At 44.8% G+C, this 25,335-nt stretch overlaps 2 protein-coding genes across 2 annotated transcripts; both read left to right on the top strand.

Annotated features, from left to right (window-relative positions):
- The first annotated feature begins 5,969 nt into the window (after positions 1–5,969).
- Positions 5,970–8,788, top strand: LOC138786472 (olfactory receptor 6M1-like). The gene is made up of 2 exons (XM_069963460.1): positions 5,970–6,851; positions 8,732–8,788. The coding sequence occupies exons 1-2, from the start codon at positions 5,970–5,972 to the stop codon at positions 8,786–8,788; spliced, it is 939 nt and encodes a 312-aa protein (XP_069819561.1).
- Positions 8,789–23,997: 15,209 nt separating this feature from the next.
- On the top strand, positions 23,998–24,981 carry LOC138786471 (olfactory receptor 6M1-like). The gene has a single exon (XM_069963459.1). It carries the CDS (start codon positions 23,998–24,000, stop codon positions 24,979–24,981), a length of 984 nt encoding a protein of 327 aa, XP_069819560.1.
- Positions 24,982–25,335: the final 354 nt, after the last annotated feature.

Here is a 25,335-nt window from a genome sequence, read left to right as displayed (position 1 = left end):
ACATATTAGTCTCCTCACACTGGCACCATCCTCATCTCTCTATACTGCACATCTGCATTGGCCCCTTTACACCCTCATTTAGTGGGAAGGCTGACTCTATGTGATCCCATTTTATTATATGGCCCTCCTCTCTGTCGCCCCTCCTTATAAATAGCCCCTTTATGTTGCCCCCCTTATAGAAGCCCCCCATGTTGTCCCCTAATAGATGGTCCCCTATGTTGCCCCCCCTATAGATGGCCCCTCCTATGTTGTCCTCTTATAGATGGCCCCCTCTCCCCCTATATTGTCCCTTTATAGATGTTCCCCTCTCCCCCAATGTTGTCCCTTTATAATATCCCTCTCCCCTATGTTGTGCTCCTCTCCCCTATGTTGTCCCCTTATAGATGGCCCCCTCTCCCCCTATGTTGCCCCCCCTTATAGATGTCCCCCTCTCCCCCCTTCCTTATAGATGTCCCCCTCTCCCCCCTCCCTTATAGATGCCCTCCTCTCCCCCCTCCCTTATAGATGCCCTCCTCTCCCCCCTTCCTTATAGATGCCCTCCTCTACCCCCTCCCTTATAGATGTCCCCCTCTCCCCCCTCCCTTATAGATGCCCTTTCTCCCTCCCTTATAGATGTCCCCCTCTCCCCCCTTCCTTATAGTTGTCCCCCTCTCCCCCCCTTCTTTATAGATGCCCCCTTCTCCCTCCCTTATAGATGTCCCCCTTCCTTATAGATGTCTCCCTCTCCCCCTTTCCTTATAGATGGCCCTCTCTCCCCCCTCCCTTATAGATGCCCCCTTCTGCCTCCCTTATAGATGTCCCCCTCTCCCCCCCTTCCTTATAAATGTCCCCCTCTCCCCCCTTACTTATAGATGTCCCCCTCTCCCCCCTCACTTATAGATGCCCCCTTCTCCCTCCCTTATAGATGTCCCCCTCTCCCCCCCTTCCTTATAGATGTCCCCCTCTCCCCCCCCTTCCTTATAGATGTCCCCCTCTCCCCCCTCCCTTATAGATGTCCCCCTCTCCCCCGTTCCTTATAGATGTCCCCCTCTCCCCCCCTTCCTTATAGATGTCCCCCTCTCCCCCCTTCCTTATAGATGTCTCCCTCTCCCCCCTTCCTTATAGATGTCTCCCTCTCCCCCCCTTCCTTATAGATGCCCTCTTCTCCCCATCCCCCTTATAGATGTCTCCCTCTCCCCCCCTTCCTTATAGATGCCCTCCTATCCCCCCTTCCTTATAGATGCCCCCTTCTCCCCCCCTTCCTTATAGATGCCCTCTTCTCCCCATCCCCCTTATAGATGCCCCCTTCTCTCTCCCCCCCCCCCGGAAAGCAGGTTTAAAAAAAACTAACAAACTCACCTTACAACGCGCTGCCCCGTCGAGCCTTTTTCCTGTCAGTCCCCCGTCTGATGCGCGGCTGCCGGGGGTGTCGCGTCCTATCATAGAGCTCTCTGTGGGCTTGTGCTGCGGCCGCAACTTCCGGCACACAGAGAGCTCTATGATACGCGCGCTGCCGGGGATAGGACGCGACACCCCCGGCAGCCGCGCATCAGACGGGGGACTGACAGAAGCGCTGTCGGTCGGTCCCGTGCTCCTCCTGGCCCAGTGACTCCTTTTACCTATAGTTGCGGAAAGGAGTCGCCGGGTCAGGAGGAGCACGGGACCCGCGTCACGGGCCCCCTAATGCGGTGGGGCCCCGTAGCAGCCGCTATGGCTGCTACGGCGGTAGTTCCGCCAGTGCCCCAAACTTTACACTACAGGTATACAGGACCTCCACCAACTATATACTTCAGGTATACAGGACCTCCACCAACTATATACTACAGGTGATACAGGACCCCAAACTATACACTACAGGTATACAGGACCCCAAAAATATACACTACAGGTATACAGGAACTCCACCAACTATATACTACAGGTATATAGGACCCCAAACTATACACTACGGGTATACAGGACCTCAAAACTATACACTACAGGTATACAAGACCTACACCAACTCTATACTACAGGTATACAGCACCTTCACCAACTCTTTACTACAGGTATACAAGACCCCAAAGCTATATACTACAGGTATACAGGAACTCCACCAACTATATACTACAGGTATACAGGACCCCAAACTATACACTACAGGTATACAGGACCCCAAAGCTATATACTACAGATATACAGGAACTCCACCAACTATATACTACAGGTATATAGGACCCCAAACTATACACTACAGTTATACAGGACCTCCACCAACTCTATACTACAGTTATACAGGACCCTCAAACTATGCACTACAGGTAAACAGGACCCCCGAACTATATACTACAGGTATACAAGACCTCCACCAATTATACACTACAGGTATCCAGGACCCTTAAACTATAAATTACAGGTATACAAGACCTCTACCAACTATACATTACAGGTATAAAACTATAAATTACAGGTATACAAGACCTCCACCAACTATACATTACAGGTATACAGCACCAACTATATACTACAGGTATACAGGACCCCCGAACTATACAGTACAGGTATACAAGACCTTCACCAACTGTACACTGCAGGTATACAGGACCTCCCTCAACTATACACTACAGGTATACTGCCCCCCCAACTACACACTACAGGTATACAGGACCCCCCAACTATACACTATAGGTATACAGCCCCCCCAACTATGCACTACAGATATGCGAGACCCCTAAAAACTATACATTGTGGGTATACAGAACCCCTCCAACTATGCACTACAGGTATACACTAATTCCACTGATTAACTTAGATGAAACAATACCTTTAGCTTTGCCTCCTGGGCACCTTAGAACAAATCTAATTAACACACTGACAGTTTATACCTGGGCAGCGCCAGGTACATTTTCTAGTTATTGATAATATTGGTCTTTGTTTACTGGTTATGCTTAGTAACAGTGTGGAGGTAACATGTATAGTGATAATACTTCCTCCTTGTATACTGGTATTATAGGTAGTATTGGTCTCTCTGTACTGGGTTTTGTCGGTAACATGTATTGTGATATTTACCTCCTGTATACTGGTGTTATTTGGTAGCTGTGACTGTTATTTCAGAAATATACAGCGTTATCATGCAGAGAAAATTGTCTTATCAGGGTTAATATTATATATTTGTTTGCTTTTTGTATATCCTAAATTTTTCCCTGGGTCCCTACACTTGTGATCACTACTGTAGCTGCATTGATATATAGATATGCGAGAGATTGATTAAAGATAGTTATGTGACAGATAGATAGATAGATAGATAGATAGATAGATAGATAGATAGAAGATAGATAGATAGATAGATAGATAGATAGATAGATAGATAGATGATAGATAGATAGATAGATAGGAGATAGATAGATAGATAATAGATAGACAGACAGACAGATAGATAGATAGAAAAGAGATAAATAGATAGATAGATTGATAGAAAAAGATAAATAGATAGATAAGAGAAAGATATAGAGATAGAGAGATAGGAGATAGATGATAAGATATGGTAGATAGAAAGATAGATCCAGTATAAAACAGATATCTAGCAGCTCTTTGATATCTTTGATTGCACATACATGTACAATCCCAACATCACAACACCAAAAACATTGCCTGTCCTTAGGTTGTGTGCGGTATTACAACTTGGCTCCTATCACTTCAATGGAACTGAGCTGCAATACCACACCCAAACTGAGGAGGACAGTAGCATTGTTTCTGGAAGAAAGCAGACATGTTTTTCCCCATTTAAAGGGAATCTATGAGGTCCGTACCAGGTATGGAGTTGTAGATCCCGGCAAACAGGTGTGGGGGAGATATAAGAGCCGTGGCCGTTAGTGCAGTGTAAACTTTTCTAATAAATCTTTTAATTACCAGCTAAAGTGTCTCGACGACAGCTACAGCGTTGCCCTGTATCTCAATCAGTCAGAACAGGAGGGGCTGCTGTGGCTCGGCTCCGCCTCTGTGACACTTCAGCTGGTAATAAAAAGAAGGGTTTTAAAAGTTCAGACTGGACTAAAGGTCCTGTCACTTATATCTCCCCCCTACACCTAAACCATCAAATTCACAGCAGATCATGTTATATCTTTATTTTTATGTGTTGATGATGGGCTTTGCATATTTAAGGGAAGTAGTGAGGAATAGTGATGAGCGAATAGTGATATATTCGAATATTCGCTATTCGTACGAATATCCCGCGAATATTCGATCGAATATTCGATCCCATTAAAGTCTATGGGAACAAGTATTCGATTAGTGAAAAACATCTATTTGACCATTTGGAGGGTGAAACCGGAAGCTGGGGGATTTGAACACTTATCGAATATTTGTCGAATATTCGAATATATCACTATTCGATCGAACAGTATTCGCTCATCACTGGTGAGGAACTTGGACAATTGAAGCAGAATTTGCTGCAGCGTGTATTGTACACCGCTATCCATAATATATCAGGGAGAATATGGTATGTGGGCTGCTGAGGTTGGAGTGCCAGGGCTGATTTTTAGTCCCAGTCCGGCCCTGCTGGAAAAGTTCAAGGGTTATAAATACTATTTCAAGGCACTGTAGATGCCAGTTTTAGAATTAAGTTTGTGTGGGACAACACCTGCAATCAGTTGTTTTTTTTTGTGTATGTACAGAATGTAATGACTGCAGTTGTGGATCCGCTGTTCTACCACTAGCGATGACATAAGCCGCCCCAGGGAGTAGAGTGTAAGAGGCTGCCGGTGTTCACAAGCGCCCACCACAAGATTGGATAGACTTGCTGTGCCAGGTGACCCCAAGGTGACTCCTGGCTTGGCTTCATAGGGGTGTCAGGCGAGGTGCAGCTGGAGACTGGTAGGCAGGCAAGCAGGGACACAGCAGGACTCACAGCTTAAACCAGAATAGCAGTCACAGGCAATAGCCAAAAGCAGCAGGAACCAGGAACAACAGACACAGGGCAGGAACCATGGGCAGGAATCACGGGTGAGCTGGGACCACACACGGTAGGAAGCATGCAGTGGCTCCAACACTATGATCAGGGCAGGCTGGGATTTATAAGGAGGTGCTAGGAGGACATGACCTTTAAATCTGTGACAGCTGGCGTGCGCCCTAGGTGGCGGGGACACACACGCTGGCACAGAAGACAGATCATAGAGCGTCCTCAGGGGCCGAAGAGGAGGCAACACCGGGCCTGGGCACATGGGCTCCGGCGTCCATGGGTGAACAGGAGCAGGGAGAGTTCAGCCTCCTCTTCGGCCCCTGGGTGGTGGCGGCCCGCAGCAAGCAACGCAGCGGCAGGCCAAACACAATACACGGCTCAAGCCTGAAATGTATAGACATTCTTCTTATTTGTCACCTACTATTGTGTATTTTCTGATCACTTTATGTGAGTTATATACTGTTTCGCTTAGTTCTCTATTTTTATATAAAAAAAAATTGTATTGACTGTTTCTTACATTTTGAAGTATATTAAACATAATAAACTGAGGCAGGGGAATAACTTAAAAAAGTGATAAGTGATGTTGCATCCCAACAGGTTAAATATCTTCCCTGTTGTTCAGTTCCCATGAGACAAGATAAATAGGTTTATTACTGTCGGCTCTCCATAACATAGCCTGTCCTCCTAATGCTTCAGAGATATATAGCTCTGGTAATGTGCTCGTACAATAAGTGAATCAATTGTCAACAGATCAATAGCATATGCTTAATCTAAAAGGGCACGTTGGTGAGTGAAACACTGTAATATATGATAAATTACACCAGATAATTTAATGCTAGGAATTAATAGACACTTCCATCTCTAGAAATATTTATTATCTACGGACATTGTCAACCATGAATTATCTTGCTCTCGTCTGAATAATACACAAAAGAATGTATATGATTCAGCAGCATCAGTGTGTATGTTTATACCTACTGAATGTACCGTTAGTGTCCTAATATTTTCCATGTGAACCAAACTGTATAGGATCACAATTACTTATAAGACTACGATGGAAAACAGAAGCTGCATAACTCATTTTATTTTGGTGGCCTTTTCCCTGACTTTTACTATGCGGGTTGTTTCTTTTTTCTTCCTTCTCTTCATTCATATTATTACTTTACTTGGAAATTTTCTTATAATCTTTACCATCTGGAAAAGTAATATTCTTCATACCGCCATGTATTATTTTCTAGTCAACCTGGCTTTCCTGGAGATTTGCTTTACCTCTTCAATCATACCAAAACTTCTATCGATTTTAGCATTTGAATACCACGCTATCACTTTCTGGGGGTGTCTCACTCAGTGTTACTTCTACTTTTTGTTAGGTTCTGTTGAATTGCTTCTTCTCGCCGCCATGTCATTCGATAGATATGTAGCTGTTTGTTATCCTTTACGTTACGGGGCAGTCATGACTCCAAGGTTGTGCATGCTCCTTACTCTGGGCTGTTGGATAGCTGGATTCATAGATACTCTTATTCCAACTTTACTTGTATCTAAAGTTTGGTTCTGTAAGTCTAACGTGATTAACCACTTCTTCTGTGATGTAGAACATCTTCTAAAACTTGCATGCTCAAAAACAGGGCTTATTCAGTTCATCAACCTTTGTTCTTCTTCTTTGGTCGTTTTTGGGTCTCTAATATGTATAATCGTATCCTATGCCTACATAATAGTGGCTGTCACCAAGATTTCAAGAGCGGAAACAAGTTGGAAGTCTTTCTCTACATGCGCTTCTCATCTGCTTCTTGTAGTTATCATTTATGGAAGTTCCCTCTTCTTGTGTATGAGGGGAATTACTGCATCTTATTTTGACATGAGTAAACTTTCAGCTTTTATGACAGGGATTGTAACTCCTCTTTTGAACCCATTCATTTATACTCTTAAAAACACCCAGGTACATAATGCTATATATATACTCATTTCTGGGAGGTCTTTGGCAGTCTCATAAAAAATAAAATAATAATAATAAATTCAACTTGGCCCCATTTTCCTCCACTCCGATGCTAACCTAAAGGATGAACAAAATAAAAAAGTTACAGTATGTTTATACAGTAGCTTACATTTTCAATTGTACAAGGGGGAGATAAATATAACCTGTCTTCTTCTTAAATCCCAATTCTTTTTTCCTAAAATGTTTTACAAATCTAACATGTACTTCAGTCTTTAGTGCAAACTGTAGAAAAATTTTCTTCTATACTTGATATTGTCACCCCCTTTTCATAGGACCTTTCTCAAACTTATATTCTGGATATTTCAAACCTTACCGTATAAAGGATTTCTTAGTGGTCTCTCCACTCAAAAATGCATTTTATTGTTGGTGAACAGTGTTGTGTGAGCGGGGCTTCACATCTCGCTTATATTGTCACAGTAGATGCCCCCCCCCCCCTATAAATCCTTTATACGGTAAGATTTGAAATATCCAGAATAAAAACTTGGGAAAGGTGCTAAGAACTCCTTATATGAAAATGGGATGACAATATCAAGTATAAAAGATAGTGTGGCTCCAGGACTTAAAAAAAAAGGGAAATAACATAGCATTAAAGTATAGCTTTCATTCCATTACAAAAAGTAAAAGACCAGCTAGGTGTACAGGCCAGCTAGATAACGTGATTTGCGCATTTGCAGTCATGTCTTAAGCTGCACAAGCATGTACAAATTAAAAAGCCTGCAATAGCCAATCAAGGATTTCAGGTATGTCACATGTTAAAAGTAAGTATTACAATTTTTATCAGCTGTGTGTATATGCAAACAAAAGGAGAAAGAGGAAAAGAAAAAATAAATAAATACATAAGGCATATTCTTTTGCATTACAGGTACAATCAGGTCTTGCTATATCAAGTTAGATACATCTTGTCTCTAAGGATAGAAAAGACAGTACTCACAATTTTCGTTGAACATGTAGACCCAATCTCAGAATAAATAGAAAAAAGATCAGAAGCACCATAAGAAAATATTAACTAATTGAAAGAGTAGTCAATGCTTGAAAGAAACTTCTAGCAGTTGTGTTTGGTAAATCTAAGGTACCTGAATTTAACCATGCCTGGGATAAACATATTTCTATCGTAAGACTAGGTCCACACTGCGTTTTTGCATCTGCTTCTCTCTGTCCATTTCAGTATGTTACAAAAAAATGTTATCAACTATGTCTTTGTGTATGTTAAAAAAACTGACCTTTTTTTAAAAATGTAAGTCAATGGAAGTATGGCATACAACAGCATCTGTTTTTACCATTAGTTTTTGCATCCGTTTTTCCCTTTAAACCTATGTGTTAAATGGACATCAAAAATGCAGTCTGAACCAAGCCTGAAGCTTCTGAGGCTTCTCTAAAGTAACACTCTGCTTAGTCAATCACTGGCCGAGACAGGACAGAGCGGCAGCCAGTAATTGGCTTAGCGGCCTGTCACTCTAGAGACAGCCTTAAAAGGCTTCATCAGTGACTGCAGTCAGGGAGGTAAAGGCAGCAGGACATCAGGGGAGCCTGGACTGGTAAGTATAATCTTTATTTTTTTACACATAAAGCAAGGGCTCCACAGACATAGGTAACGATGGCTGTGCTGCCCTTACCACGTGATAATTGAGCAGTGTAATAGGCTCTGTAAGTGAACGCTCATCTAGTAGTTAAGTGCTGACTTACCCTACTAACTGGGCCGTGTAATATGGCCCTAAAGCTGAAGGCAGATAACACAAGATCCATGCCGAAAGACCACAAGACCTGCTCACTTCCTCTACCTTCTACTTCTCCCACCTTAATTGTGACTTCTGAACTTGTTGCAGGACATGCCCGGTGTAGCATGCCAGATTAACTCCTGTCCAGATTATACCCGGGTATAGTTCTGTCTAGGCCTGAGTGTACTCCAGGGTATAAAATAGCCTAGGCCAAACTATACCTGGTGTGTAAAATAGCCTAGAGCACACTATACCCCAGAGTGTAACATACCCAAGGCCAGAGTATACCCATCTAGGCCAGAATATATTCATCTAATGTCGAACCAGGCCACTGTTTACCCTAGGGATAAACTCTATACCTGGGGGTGTAACAGCCTAGGCTAGAATATATCTCTCTGGGCCATAATGTTATTACTTCACTGGTTTTTTTCACCCCTGGCCCAGTCCACAGTATACCCAAGGGCATATATTATCATACCCAGGGGTGTAATATAGCCTAGGCCATGCCATAAACCTGGGTATAGTCTAGCCTAGGCTACAGTATACCCCGGGGGACAAACTCTATATTTGGGGGTGTAAAACAGTCTAGGCCAGTTTATATCCCTCCAATATCAATTATAATGTCACTAGTTTTCTCAGTTCTGGCCCAGGCTACAGTATACCCCAGGGGATATGTTCTATACCAGGGGGTGTAAAATAGCCTAGGCCAGACTATATTCCTTCAGGTCATAATGTTATCACTTCACTGTTTTTTCTCACTTTATCTCTAATTTGTTGAAAAGTGCGCAGATCTTTTTATTTATTTATTTTTTTATCATACTCGGATACACAGCTGCTTCCTCTTGTTGGAAAATACAGCACAGTGCTTACATTGAACTGACAGTAGATGGCGCTGTCCCATCACTGCATCATCTACATAATTTTTTTTAGCAGAAGGAGGTTTTTATGGGCTACGCAAAATTTTACAGTTGTTGCGCAAAAATCATCAGTAGATGCAAGTGTCTTGATCAATTTATTGCACAATTTATGCCTAAGGCCGGGTTCACACTGCATTTTTTGCAGTCAATTTTTTTTCAGCTTCTTTTGCCAACAAAAAATGGATTGAAAAATGGATCAAAATGCACAAAGTACACAAAAATGCAGTTAAACACGCAAGACGTATAAAGTGCATGGAACCGTCGAAGATATAGTAGAAAGTGAGGAGACAACAGAAGGGGGAACAAGATTAGGGAATGTTATAAGCAAGCCTGAAGAGATAAGTCTTCAGGGCACGCTTGAAACTGTGGGTGTTGGAAATTAGTCTGAGCTCTTTGGGTAGGGAGTTTTAGAGAACTGGTGCAGCTCGAGAGAAGTCTTGGAGGCGGGAGTGAGAGGTTCTGTTTATGGAAGATGTTAGTGTAAGATCATTAGCAGAGCGCAGAGGACGGGAAGGACGATAGGTGGAGATGAGGGAGGAGATGTATGGAGGGGCAGAGTTGTGGAGAGCTTTGTGTGTGAGGGTAAGGAGTCTAAACTGAATTCTGGACTTAATGGGTAACCAGTGCAGTGACTGGCACAGGGGGGAGAGGTCAGTGTAGCGGCTGGAGAGGAAGATGAGCCTGGCTGCTACGATAAGGATGGACTGGAGAGGGGAGAGCTTAGAGAGAGGAAGACCGATTAGTAGGGAGTTACAGTAGTCAAGACGGGAATGGATCAGGGTGACAGTGAGAGTTTGAGCGGTGTCAGTGGTGAGAAATGGGCGGATTCTGGATATGTTTTAAGATGTAGGTGACAGGAGCGTGTATATCGCCCCCCTGGTTCACAACGACGCTTTCTTGACCACTTTTCTACCTGGCTTCCTTACTTTCTATCTTCTGACATTCCCGCCCTCATCATGGACGATTTTAATATCCCTATTGACAAACCACTTTCCCCATCGGCCTCTCAGTTTCTTTCCCTAACCTGCTCCCTTGGCCTCTCCCAGCATTCTGACTCTCCAATCCACAAGGGTGGGAATACCCTGGACCTTGTCTTCTCCAGACTTTGCCCAGTTTCTCGCCTTAATAACATTCCTACCGGGCTCTCGGACCACAATCTTCTCTCCTTTTTAATCACTAATACTCATTCTCCTCCTGACACCCCAACCTTGGTCATGTACAGAAACTTACGTGCCATCAACACCCAACAACTTATAGACGCTGTACAGTCATCACTGCCTCCTATCTCTTCACTCTCCTGTCCCAATCTGGCTGCCAAATGCTATCACGACACCCTCAAAACAACCCTTGACAAAATGGCACCCCTCACACCTCAATCAGCAAAACGCAGACGACCACAACCCTGGCACACACCTTCAACTCGTTTTCTTAGACGGTGTTCTAGGTGTGCTGAACGTTCGTGGAGGAAGTCTAAAACTGATGCAAACCTCCTACATTACAAATTTGTGCTTAGAAGCTACTACTCCGCTCTTCATTCTGCTAAACAATCTTACTTTACCTCTCTCATCTCTTCTCTATCCCATAACCCAAAACGTCTCTTTGATACCCTCAACTCCATCCTCAAACCCAAAGTTCAGACACCCGTAACTAACCTCTGTGCTGAAGACCTAGCATCCTACTTCAAGGAAAAGATAGATACCATCCGTCAGGAGATCACCTCCCAGTCCCAAAGAAGTGTTGATCCCATTCCCTCTTGTATTTCCTCCTCTTCCCTCTCAGTATTTGAACCTGTAACAGAGGAGGAAGTCTCCAGACTCCTCTCCTCCTCTCATCCCACCACCTGCCCTAGTGACCCTATTCCCTCACACCTTGTCCAGTCTCTCTCTCCTGTTGTCACTACTTACCTTACTAAAATCTTCAACCTCTCCCTCTCCTCTGGCATCTTCCCCTCGGCTTTCAAACACTCCATTATCACTCCATTACTTAAAAAATCCTCTCTAGACCCTCCTGTGCTGCCAACTATCGACCTGTCTCTAATCTTCCTTTTATCTCCAAACTGTTGGAACGTCTGGTCTATTCCCGCCTAACCCGCTACCTCTCTGACAACTCTCTCCTTGACCCCCTTCAGTCCGGCTTCCGTCCTCACCACTCCACAGAAACTGCCCTTACTAAAGTCTCTAACGATCTCCTCTCCGCCAAATCTAAAGGTGACCATTCACTTCTCATCCTCCTGGACCTATCTGCAGCTTTTGACACTGTAGACCACCAGCTCCTCCTTTCCACGCTCCGCTCTATCGGCCTCAAGGACTCTGCTCTTTCCTGGTTCTCCTCCTATCTCTCCGACCGCTCCTTTAGTGTATCACTTTCTGGCTCCATGTCATCTTCTCTCCCCCTTACAGTTGGGGTTCCTCAGGGATCAGTCCTGGGCCCTCTCCTTTTCTCACTTTACACTTTACCCATCGGACAAATCATCATCAAGTTTGGTTTTCAGTACCATCTCTATGCTGATGATACCCAGCTGTATACCTCCTCCCGTGATATCACCCCTGCTCTTCTACAGAACACCAGTAACTGTCTGTCTGCCGTCTCTAACGCTATGTCCTCCCTATTCCTAAAACTAAACCTTTCTAAGACTGAGCTTCTTGTTTTCCCTCCCTCTGCTAAACACCCTCCACCTGACATCTCCATCTCTGTCTGTGGTGCGACCATAGCCCCTACACAGCAAGCCCGCTGCCTTGGGGTTATGTTTGACTCAGATCTGTCCTTCACTCCTCACATTAAATCTCTTTCACGTTCCTGTAATCTGCATCTAAAAAACATCTCTAAAATCCGTCCCTTCCTTCCTGTCGAATCTGCTAAAACTCTCATTGTCGCTCTGATTCATTCCCGTCTTGACTACTGCAATTCCTTACTAATCGGCCTTCCTTTCTCTAAACTCTCCTCTCTCCAGTCCATTCTCAATACAGCGGCCAGGCTCATCCCCATGTCCAGCCACTATACTGATGCTTCCCCCCTGTGCCAGTCACTACACTGGCTCCCTGTTAAACACAAGATACAATATAAAGTCCTCCTGCTCACCCACAAGGCTCTCCACAGTGCTGCACCTCCCTATATCTCCTCCCTCATCTCTGTCTACCGCCCTACCCGTGCCTTACGCTCCTCTAATGACTTAAGATTAACATCCACCTTGATCCGCACCTCTCACTCCCGTCTCCAGGACTTCACCCGAGCTGCACCAGTTCTATGGAATACATTACCCAAGACTGTCAGACTCACCACCAATACACAAAGCTTCAAACGTGCCCTCAAAACACATCTGTTCAAACAGGCTTACCAGGTTCCCTAATTTTGACTCAACCCTCAACCCCCCCTCCACACACACACACACACACACACAGACACACACACACAGACACATACATACACGCGCACACACACACCAAGCATTTAAGCACTTAGACCTGTGCATGCAGGCATTGGCTGGTGACAGGTTCACCCCCCCCCTTACCCGCACTGCCTTATTCATAAAGATGGCCGGCCCATAGTAACAATGATGCACTTTGCCCCTCTGCCATTTTGTCTCGCACCCCCTCCTGATAGTGTGTAAGCTCATGCATGCGAGCAGGGACCTCACTCCTCATGTATGGATAATTATATGTATCTCTGTAATGTCGATTTTTTTGTCTATGTATGTACCCCCAGAATTGTAAAGTGCTGCGGAATCTGTTGGAATAATAATAATAATAATAATAATAATAATAATAATTATTATTATTATTATTATTATTATTATTATTATTAGAGCTTGGATATAGGGAGTGAAGGATAGATCTAGCATAACCCCCAGACATCGAGCCTGATGCACAGGAGTTATGCTAGTAAAACAGACTGATAGTGTGATGTTGGGTTTGGGTTGGTTAGAGGGCGGGAATGCAAGAAGTTCAGTTTTAGAAAGGTTGAGTTTGAGAAATAGAGAAGTCAGAGTGCATAGACAGTCTGCGTGGCCGACAGCTATCAATTAAATAAACTGTTCATACCTCTCCATGCTCCCCCTCTCCTCCTGCCTTCTGCTCTCTTCCCGGCACCATGCGCTGCAACTTCTATGAGCTGACAGGCTGCTCAGCCAATCATTGGCCAGGAGCACCTGTAATTTACCGCTCCGGTTTTAAGCCATTTTAGTGAGGACAGCGGCATGTAGCGGGTTCCGGTCAGGTGCGGTACTATACTCACCTGATCAAAAGTCTTGCACTGAGGTCCGGCCCTCTAATCCGCGTCAGAAGCATGGCTGTGTAGTTTGTCTGTCAGTAGTAGAGCAGTGTCTTGTAACAGTTATATACAGTATAATAAACTGTTACATAAAACAACCTAAAAAACATAAAACCTATACATGTTCGGTATTGCCACGTCCATAACAACCCAATCTATAAACCTATATCATTAATTATATCATACGACACACGCTGTAAAATAAAAAAAAAAAACGCACCAGCATTCCTGTATTTTATCAATCCACTTCAGAAAATATGTCATAAAAAAATAAACAGTAAGACATATATTCACAAAACTTGGTATAAAAAAAAACATACATCATCATACAAAACCAACTTTGTTGCTTAAAAGGTAAGAACACTTTGGATCTCACAATGTAAAGATAGGAAGATAGTTTCTATTGTGCTAAAGGGGTAATAATAAAAAAAAAACGAGGCAAATTTGGTATCAACATAACCGCAGTGACCCAGAGAATACATTTAATACGTTATTTTTACTGCAGGCTGAAGAGCATACTTTTTTATTTAAAAAAAAAAACAGGGAAAATAAATTATTAACTCTTTTTGAGGGAATGTAAAAGAACAGCAATTCTGACATTTTTGTGTACCTTTTGTACCTTGTACCAAATACGCATACTTTTTTTTTATTTCCTGGAGAAAAAAGAACCACTGCATTATTACCCTAATCACTTTTTTTGTGTGGGCCAAGTTATATTCTTAAGAGAACCATTTTGTGATAGCTTAGCTTTTTAAGATAGCTTCTTTTTTTTTTTTTTTTGGGGGGGGGGGGGGGTCAGTCAGTTCTGCCATTTATAATTACAGGAATTTATTTAGCCTTGCACCCATTGTACATGGAGTTTACTTGAGGCTGCCTTATAAATTGGTGAAAGCCCCACTATTGTATTTGTTTTCATATTAATATTATATGGGCCTTGATGCAGTAGTTAGTGCAGGGAAAAAAGCACTTTATAAGCATTTCGCGTAATACAGTAAGTGTATATTGGTCATTTGTATAACTTTTGGGGGGCAATACAATACTTTAATAAAAATTTTCAGACTTCTCCTAGTTAACTGCACTCTCGGTATAATTTTACCCCCGATCCCCCCATGGGTTTATGTCTTCTCCGCATGTGGTCTCCCTGTGTTTCCTTCCTTCCCCTAGCAGCATTTTCAAGCCCCGTCTCCAACAGAACGCTGCTAAGCTGCTGCTAGGGGAAGGAAGGAGAAAGCTGCTGCAATGATTGGGGCCAGGACATTGCTGACAGGTAGCAGTGTCCGGGCATCAAAAGCAAAAGTTTATTCCCCCCCTCCCGCGTACCCCCTCAACCTGCGGCACGTACCCCCTGGGGTACCCGCAGGGCCGGATTAAGGAATGGGCACCAGGGGCACGTGCCCCTGGGCCCCCACCACAAAGGGGCCCCCACCAACCCGAACCCGGAAGCAGAGTTCCGGGTTCAGATTGGTGCATCTATGGCTGCATTTCCACGTTCCGTGATCCTGTCGGATCACGGACGTGGAATGCATGTACCGGAGCCCCCCCCCCCGCGGCCGGACAGCATCTGTAATTAGATGCTGGGAGCGGGGGAGACTGTATTCATAAGCGCCGCGCTGTAATAAATCAGCTGTTACTACAGCGCGGCAATTATGAAAACAGTCTCCCCCGCTCCCAGCATCTAATTACAGATGCTGTCCGGCCGCGGGGGGACTCCGGTACTGGCATTCCACGTCCGTGATCCGTCAGGATCACGGAACGTGGGAATGCAGCCTATGGCATCCAGCGCTCTCCTGTGTCCGGTTGCCGCTAGACACAGGAGAGCGCTGTGCCAGTGAGCTCCTGTGAGGCGGCGTACGCCTCTTCTCTCTGGCGGGCTGCGCGCGATGACGTCATTTCATCGCGCGCCGCCTGCCGGAGAAGACGTGCGCTGCAGAAGATGGCAGAGGGCCCGGCCAGCTCAGGAGCGAGGAAAGGTGAGTGGAGTGTTTTTTGTTTTTTTTACTACATCAGCACACCACAGGGGATTGGGGGGGGGGGTACAGCTACCAGCACACCACAGGGGATTGGGGGGGTGGGTACAGCTACCAGCACACCAGAGGGGATTGGGGGGGTATACAGCTACCAGCACACCAGAGGGGATTGGGGGGGATACAGCTACCAGCACACCACAGGGGATTGGGGGGGATACAGCTACCAGCACACCAGAGGGGATTGGGGGGGGGATACAGCTACCAGGGGGGGGATACAGCTACCAGCACACCAGAGGGGATTGGGGGGGATACAGCTACCAGCACACCAGAGGGGTTTGGGGGGGGATACAGCTACCAGCACACCAGAGGGGATTGGGGGGGGGGATACAGCTACCAGCACACCAGAGGGGATTGGGGGGGGGGATACAGCTACCAGCACACCAGAGGGGATTGGGGGGGGGGATACAGCTACCAGCACACCAGAGGGGATGGGGGGGGGGGGGGGATACAGCTACCAGCACACCACAGGGGATTTTGGGGGGGGGATACAGCTACCAGCACACCACAGGGGATTGGGGGGAGAACTACAGCTATCAGCACACCACAGGGGATGGGGGGGGGGGGGAGAACTACAGCTATCAGCACACCACAGGGGATTGGGGGGGGGGAGAACTACAGCATTCAGCATACCACAGGGCTTTGGGGGGGGGGGAGAACTACAGCTATCAGCACACCACAGGGGATAGCTACATGAGCACCACTAAATCGTTAATTACAATGCTAGGGGCACTGGGGCGCAAGTACTTTTCCTTGCCCCAGGTGCAGCTAACCCACACACACAGCACATCTGCACACAGTATAACATTAAGTGCGGACACAGCAGGAGCATAAGATATTATTGCTATATGGAGGCACAGCCAGGGACATTATGACTATATGGAGGCACAGCAGGAGACATTACTACTATATGGAGGCACAGCGGGAGACATTACTACTATATGGGGACATAGGGACTTTATAACTATTTGGGCGCACAACAAGGGAATTCTACATACACGGGCAACTCACATACAGTACTTACTCACTTTACTGGAAATCACACCAAAAAGTGGAATTACTACTGCTTGAGACCTTATAGGTTGGGAAAAAGGAAGTAAGTTGTTGAAAAAGTGCGGAGCCTAAGATGTTTGTCTCGCAGGTTCTAAAGAGACGAATTGTAGCTGGAAGAAATCATCATGGTGGTCCAGGCCAGAAGGAGAGGAAAAGGAAAGTGACACTTCAGATCAAAGAAGACATCACCTGTGAGTCACTGAATGTTTTTTTTTTTTTTTTTTTTTTTTAGCACATTATTCGGTAGGGGTGCCCCAGGGTAAAATAAAAAAAATGTTAGACTATATTGCTCTAAGCCATAATACCCACACTGCTTCTCCCTAGCAAAATGTCCCCACATGTTCAAAAATCTGCCACCGGCCGTGCATCGCTACGTTTAATAGTGATGTGCGACCGATGGCTGATCCAGCCTTATAAAAGGCTCTGTAAGCGAGCGCCAATCTAGCAGAACGACGCTACTTACCCAGTGGGTAAGAACACACAGAAGGTGCTGGGTTCTCACATTGTGTTTGTGATAATAATGCAATGTGAGAACACACCCTGATAGTCAGCCTTCCCCGCTCCTGTCTCTAGGCCTGGCATCTTCCTCTGCACTGCAGCCTCCAGTGACCATCACATGCACAACATAGGAGGATGCTGAGCCACACAGCCAGGAGTGAGAAGGGGTCTGTGCTAAGTCGCCTACAGTAATCAGCCACCTGTATAGATTGCAGTATAGTTATTTTTTTTATTTTTTTTTGAGAGGGGGGGGGGGGGATGGGGGGGGGGGCCCAAAAAAATTGTCGCCCAGGGCCTCCACCAACCTTAATCCGGCCCTGGGTACGCGTACAGCAGGTTGAGAAACCCTGTTTTAGAGCACCCGTTACACTGCACAGCCAGGATAAGTGTAGCTACACTACAGGTCCCAGCAAGTCAAAATGCTGCAGCAAAAAGGAGTACTGGGAGGACTTTCGGTGTAGTCTATGGAGTCTGTGTGTACCAGGTGCTGTATGTTTTAGGGCACCCGTTGAAATGGACACTGTAGAGCCAGGACAGGTGTAATACTACAGATTCCAGAGCAAAAATGAGTACTGAGAGGACTTTGGGCAAAATCATTTGGGTCTATGTGTACCACATGCTGCCCACTTTCTGCCACCAGTCGCTCTACACAGTGTGTAGCCAAGATGAGGGTAGCTGCACTACAAGTTCCAGCCAGCAGCCAAGAGGAGGCCAAAAAAATGTAGTTGTAGCCCCTAGAAGGACTGTTAGGTTCTTTGTGGATGATTCCTGCCTAACAGACACTATTTTCCCCACCCTTACACTCTCCCTGACAGACAGCAGCTCTCTACCTAAGCTCACCCAGCCTGCGTCCAAAGCGAGCATCGCGGGGCCTGATTCTTATATGCCAAGATCATCTGATCTGGCCAGCCAATCACAGCTGTCGACGTGCAGGGGTTCCTACGTGATGCTAGGAGGTCCTAAAGCCTCCCCTGCATGATGATTGTGTAACGCCTGGAGTAGTGGATCCACTGGACCGACAGCAGCGATGGCACTAACCTCACCAGGGGGCGGAGTCTAAGGGGCCGCTGGTTTTCACCAGAGCCCGCCGCAAGGCGGGATGGACTTGCTGCGGCAGGCGACCCCCAGGTCGCTACCCCTGGCTTGGTTGCTGGTGTCGGCAGGCGAGGCGTGGCAGGAGATGGCACAGGCAATGGTCTGCAGGTGAGAGCGCACGTGACAGGCTGAACACGGGAACAGATGGAGTGACAGGGGAACAGGAACCAGGAACAGGGACTTGGGACCAGGTAACGGATAGGACTCAGGAACAGGGACTTGGGACCAGGTAACGGATAGGACTCAGGAACAGGGACTTGGGACCAGGTAGCGGAATAGGACACAGGAACAACAGGGGGCTGGGCCAACGCTATGGGAAGCATGTAGAGGCTCCAACCCTAAGGACAGGGCATGTTGGGATTTATAGGGGAGTGATTGGTGCCACTAACCAATTAGGAGCGCACTGCCCCTTTAAATCTGAGACAGCCGGCGCGCGCGCGCCCTAGGAGGCGGGGACGCGCGCGCCGGCCGGCACAGACCGCGACATGCACGGAGGAGAGGTGAGGCGCCCCAGGGGCCGAAGCAGCAGCAGCGCCGGGTCCCTACACAAGGACCCCGGCGGCTGCACGGGACAGGAGGCGGTCGCGGCGGCCACCCGGGACGCGGGAAGCCGCCGCGGCCGTGACAGATTGGCTGAGAAAAAGCCGCCAAACATGCAGAAAGAGGAAGATGCCATTTACTCGAGTATCGCGAGATGCTCGTCCGAGTACCGAGCACCTTCGAGTACCCTAATACTCAAATGAGTACCAAGCTCGGACGAGCATGTTCGCTCATCTCTAGTTTTTACAATCTGTTTTTGCATCTGTTTTTTCCCTTTAAACGTATAGGTTAAATGGACAGCAAAAACACAGTCTGAACCTAGCCTAAGACAATAATTATAAAGAAGATAATAGAGGAGCAGAGCAGACCAGATGGACTAGGTGGTCTTTTTCTGCTAACAATTAGAGATGAGTGAATTTACAGTAAGATCAGGTTTGCAGAACCCCAAATGCGTCATCAGCAGCTCAGCCGCAATTGGCTGAGCATAACTGTGCTCAGCCAATCGCGACTGAGCACAGTTGTGACGCGGCGGAGGGGGGGGGCGGCGGCAGCAATTCTGCCTCGACACGGATCAGGTAATGTATAATGCACCACACACTTCCGGGTACACGGGTGGGGGAGGGAGACACGGGGGAGGGAGACACGGGGAAGGGGGCGATTCACAGACATAACATACATTACAAAGTTGTATAACTTTGTAATGTGTGTTATTCTGTGAATAATTTTTTAGCGCCGCACTACCCCTTTAAGGGCAGGGGCTGAGTGGACATTGCTAACAATGTCCATGCAGCCCTTGCTAAACATTAATCAAGCCATGTAATAGGCTTGGTAAACGAGTGCAGTCTACGTTATTGATCAGGCCGCCATCAGGCCCGTCTAATAGGACCCTAATGCTCCTTGAGGAAATTGTGTCATGTAGAGACTTTTCTACTCCACGGGGAATTCTGGAAAGAATGAATTTGCAAAATAGCTGATGTTAGTGGAAAAACACAGCTGATACATTCCTTTTATTTCATAAAAACAGAATCCTGTTAAAACATTCCCAAATCTAGTTTGTTATACTGTTTAACTTATTATACCCCTCATACTTTTCATAATAATTGAGAAATAGGAGAAAGCTATTACTTAAATAATAATGGATTCCTCATGCACTAAGCCATTACAGTACTGCTGGTATAAGCATGATCTGCGAGTAGGATAATTTGCTCCTTTTCCTCAGTTATTTCTGTTATGTTTTCTGTAAAATCATCCCCAATGAGAATTATTTTCCATCTTCATTACCTACAGGTATCCACAGACTGCTACCCAAGAGATGAAACCTCCCACTATATAAAAAGTGAACCTGCAAATATAAGGCTACACATAATAAATACTAGACATCATACTATGTCATCATGAAGAGAAATTATTATTTTATTACAAAATGTGTTCACAAAAATACAACCTTAGTGAGATGAAAAGATTTTACAAGTAAGCTGCGTCCTGAATCTTTACCTCAAGTGAGCATTGTGTTATGTAGTATTGCATTTCTTATAATGATCTTATTGTTCATGTTTTTATGGCGATTAAAGGGGTACTCTGGCGAAAATCTCTTTCTTTCAAATCAGCTGGCTTCAGATAGTTATATAGGTTTGTAATTTAGTTCTATTTAAAAATTTCAAGTCTTCCCACACTTGCCAAGATTGACTGGCAGAGCAGAGAGACAATGGCTGCTTGCTCTGGCAGTCCACTGTTTTCACCTATAAGGGCCCATTAGGAGCCCTTTTGGTTAAATACATTGGTGCAGGAGCAGACTACCTTCTGCTTAACCCCTTATGTACTGCAATGTATAAGTAGCCATAAGTCCAGAAGACAATGAGATATCTGCCTTACTGCTAGTGCACTGATAACCCCTGACCTCTGCATGGAGCTCTGCACATTTTTTTCCTTGATTGCTCAGCTGGAGAACAGAGGTCAGAGGTTATCTGTGCAGTGAAGCAGAGGTCTCTTTATTCAGCTTGTTAACCCTTTTTTGTGTTGCAGCATGTAAGTAAACACTGGGTCACTTACACACTGCAGTACGTAAGGGGTTAAGCAGAAGCACACACGCTCTTACCTTCTCCCCCAGGCCCCCCTCCTGCAGAGGCCCGATAGCAACTACCTACCCTGCCTCTATGGTAGCTACGCCACTGTGTATGGTTAAGTATGGTTAAGACTTGAGATTTTTAAATAGACGTAAATTACAAATCTATATAACTTTCTGAAACCAGTTAAACTGAAAGAAAAAGACTTTTGCTGGATAACCTCTTTAACCCCTTAGTGACCGCCAATACGGCCTTTTACGGCAGTCACTATTGGGCTTTATTCTGTCCCCATAAGCTTTTTCCGGCAGGGACAGAATAAGTGCCTCCTGTGCAGGAGCGCCAGTCCCGCAGATCAGCTGTCAGTATGACAGCTGATCTCCTGCACCAACTACCTGTAATTTATCGCTCCGGGTAGTTTTAACCCAAGTGATCACGTGATGACGTGTCAAGTGATCACAGCGGCATGTAGTTGGTTCCGGTCAGGTGTGGTAGTATACTTACCTGATCGGAAGTTCTGCTCTGATGTCCGGCGTCCAATCTGCGTCATGGCAACCCCGGGGTTGTCAGTGTGAAGCCTCTGGCATTGCTATGTAGATTGCCTGTCAGCTCAGTGCTGACAAAGACAATACACTGCACAACAGTAGTAGTGCAGTGTATTGTAACAGTGATGAAAAGATCACTGGGTAGTGTACACAAGTGTATTAGTAAAAAAAAAGTATGCACCAAAACACACACAAAAAATAAAAATAATAAAAATGCATTATATTCCCTATATATAAGAAACTGTTACATAAGACCACCTAAAAAACACAAAACCTATACATGTTTGGTATCGCCACGTCCGTAATAACCCAATGTATATCATTAATGTATATCATTAATTATACTGCACAACACACGCTGTAAAAAAAAAAGGTTTTAAACAGAAAACCCATTGAAGTCAGAGAGCCAATCTATACAGTAGGTCTTATACAGATATACAGTAGGTCTTGGCCTACGTCTTTTCTGACCCACTTACCTATTAACTCTTTCTGGGGTAATGTAAAAGAACAGCAACTCTGACAATTTCTTCTGCATCTTAAACCTGGTACCATTCAACATGCAGCATAAATATATTTGATTTTCTTTACTTTATAAGCCATCGCTGAATTACCATAATCACTTTTTACTTTTTTAGTAGCACTATTTTGTAATAGCTTAGCTTTATATATTTTTTTTTTTTTTTGGGGGGGGGGGGGCAGTTCTGCCATTTATTAATAGTTAGAGAAATTTATTTAGCCCTGCACCCATCATACATATTTGGCTTCATACAATATGTTGCTTTCCTCCATGCTAAATTCACTGCAATTTGGTGTGGATTCCTGAGCCTGTGGCATGAACTGGCTGTAAGGTGGGAGTTTACTTAAGACTGCCTCATGGAATGGTGAAAATTCCCACATTGTATTTGTCTTCATAATTATATTATATGGGTCCTAGTGATAATGGAAATATGTTTAGATGTAGCCACCTATGCCTTTCGGGATTCTCTAGCAAAACCCTTAACAGACCGCAATTCCCATGACAACCACTGGGTGGCCACATTTAAACACTTGACATGTAAGTCTGAGGATACGTTCACACTTACCGGATCCGCAGCGTATTTTCTGCTGCGGATCCGCAGCAGATCTGCAGCAGATTTCATTTACATAACTGAACACAGCAACAAATCTAATCTGCTGCGGATCTGCTGTGGATCCTGTAGGTGTGAACGCACCCTAAGGCTGGGTTCACACTCTATATTTGAGGCTGTATTTGGTCCTCATGTCAGGTCCTCATAGCAACCAAAACCAGGAGTGGATTGAAAACACAGAAAGGCTCTGTTCACATAATGTTGAAATTGAGTGGATGGCCGCCATATAACGGTAAATAACGGCCATTATTTCAATACAACAGCCGTTGTTTTAAAATAACAGCAAATATTTGCCATTAAATGACGGCCATCCACTCAATTACAACATTATGTGAACAGAGCCTTTCTGTGTTTTCAATCCACTCCTTGTTTTGGTTGCTATACAGCCTGAAATATACAGCCTCAAATATACGTAGTGTGAACATAGCCTCAAGGATATTATGAAATCATGTTGTTGTTTTTTCTTTCCAAACATTTTTATTTAAATGTTTATTTGTCCCTTTAGGGAGGTCATGATATGATTCTCTCATAGATGAAACAGTGATTTGGCTTACTCAGTTCACTTAATAATAGTAAACTGATCGCAATCTATAAGGTACAGCTCAACAAGCATACAGTTATCGCTGGTAGAGTTGAGCGAGCACTAAAATACCTGAACGCTTGTTACTTGAGTCGAGCATTGTTTAATGCTCGGGTGCTCGACTCGAGTAACAAGCCCCATTGAAAAATTTCACAAAGTGACAGTCTGGCCCCTGGGGGGTTAAGTCAATTGCGCTCTCAGCGTAATTTTACCCCCCCCCCCCCTCATCCCCCCATGATTTTAAGGCATTATGCATTTCCATAGCCTTAAAGCTTGTTAAAAGGCTGCCCAGCCTTTGATGGGTTACAGAAATAGATACCCCCCCCCCCCCCATCTTATCCTGCAGATGCCATAGTCACCAATGATGGAAGCATCTAGGCGGCAAGTTACCTCTAATCTGGTCCGTTACTGCAGGAGCCTGGCTGTTCATATATAGCATTCTCAGAGAACCACACCATGCCGATGACAGGCTTGTACTTTTTATGTTAAGGGATTCATGTTGACTACAGCTAAAAAGGTGTCAATAGTGCGTCACAAATGGCTTCATATGATGCTGTGTAGCCACAAAATGGTTATAGGTCCTATTCTGACCCTTAAATTGTGTTTGTTGGTTTTTCTTGAATAAATAATATATTATTTCACAGTTCAAACCACTTTTGCCTTCTAGATATGAACATGTTTAACAAGAGTGATGGTTTTCTCCTAATGGAGTTCCACCATTCTCCAGGGAGTACAGTTATATTTGTTTCCCTCCTCCTGATTGGCTACTCCATCACCGTGTTGGAAAATATTGTCATAGTTTTCATCATTTCTAAGAATAAACACCTACATACACCAATGTATTTTTTCCTCATCAACTTGTCCATCTTAGACATTTTGGTTACTACCTCCATAACACCAAAGTTCCTTTCCATCTTGGCAAATGGAAAAGGAACCATAAGTTATGTCGGCTGCATGATACAGTGCTACAGCTATTTCCTTTTAGGTTCAACAGAGATATTAATTCTAGCAGTCATGTCTTTTGACAGGTTTATGGCTATATGCTATCCTTTACGTTACATGGCAGTGTTAAGCCCCAGAGTCTGTCTATATCTAGTTTCGGGTTCTTGGGTATGTGCCTTTGTGGACACCATAGCCCCAACCATACTAGTAGCCCAGCTTACCTTCTGTGGCTCCAATAGAATTAACCATTTTTTTTGTGACGTAGAACAACTCTTAAAACTGGCCTGCAGGGATACTCGGTATCTAAATGTGTTAAACTTCATGGTTTCTGCAGTGATTGTCTTTGGATCACTTATATTGATAATCGTATCTTATATAAATATAATTATTGCAATATTAAAGATACCTTCATCAGGGGGACGATGGAAATCTTTCACAACTTGTTCCTCTCACCTCTTAGTTGTGTTCATATTCTATGCTGGCAACGTGTTTATGAGCTTACGGGCTATTAAAAACTCTGTTATAGATTTTAACAAAGTGGCTATAATTCTAAATTCTATTGTGACGCCGCTCTTAAACCCATTTATCTACACTCTAAAAAATGAACAGGTAAAACATGCCATAAAGAGTGTCTTAAGTTGTGAAGACAATTATGTAGAGAAGAGACCTGAAGAAAAGGAATTTCAACATGATCATCGTATAAAACACTAAATAATAAAACACCTCACTGATCGCTCTTATACATGGTTTTGTGATCTTTTATATGGTCATTTTATATTCCTGTGCTGTTACCTGTGCTTTGACCACTAACACCAATTCCACAGGCTGTGAGGTTTACATGCTCTAGCTCAAAGTTCCATCCAGGGGATGTATCCAAGGTCGTATTTGCCACTAGGCACCCGTGGTCCGTGGTCCGGCACCCGCAGCGAACAAATTAAAATTTTTTGCAAAAATTTTTTTTAGCCCCCACCACCATAGGCACCGGACCACGGGTGCCTAGTCCACGCCCGAGGGAGGGGGGGGGGTTCCGGGGTGCAGCTTCGGGGCCAGGGTGAGCTTCTGGCA

This window comes from Dendropsophus ebraccatus, chromosome 3 (genome assembly GCF_027789765.1).
Source record: "Dendropsophus ebraccatus isolate aDenEbr1 chromosome 3, aDenEbr1.pat, whole genome shotgun sequence".
NCBI lineage: Eukaryota > Metazoa > Chordata > Amphibia > Anura > Hylidae > Dendropsophus > Dendropsophus ebraccatus.
Note: the sequence above shows the minus strand (reverse complement) of the source record. Positions and strands in the feature narration are given on the sequence as shown.

Excerpts from the sequence above, each read along its gene's own strand:
- LOC138786472 (XM_069963460.1), top strand. The coding sequence starts at position 5,970 with ATGGAAAACAGAAGCTGCATAACTCATTTTATTTTGGTGGCCTTTTCC. Across the intron at positions 6,852-8,731 it reads ATACTCTTAAAAACACCCAG|GACATGCCCGGTGTAGCATG; the intron begins GTACATAATGCT and ends AACTTGTTGCAG.
- LOC138786471 (XM_069963459.1), top strand. The coding sequence starts at position 23,998 with ATGAACATGTTTAACAAGAGTGATGGTTTTCTCCTAATGGAGTTCCAC.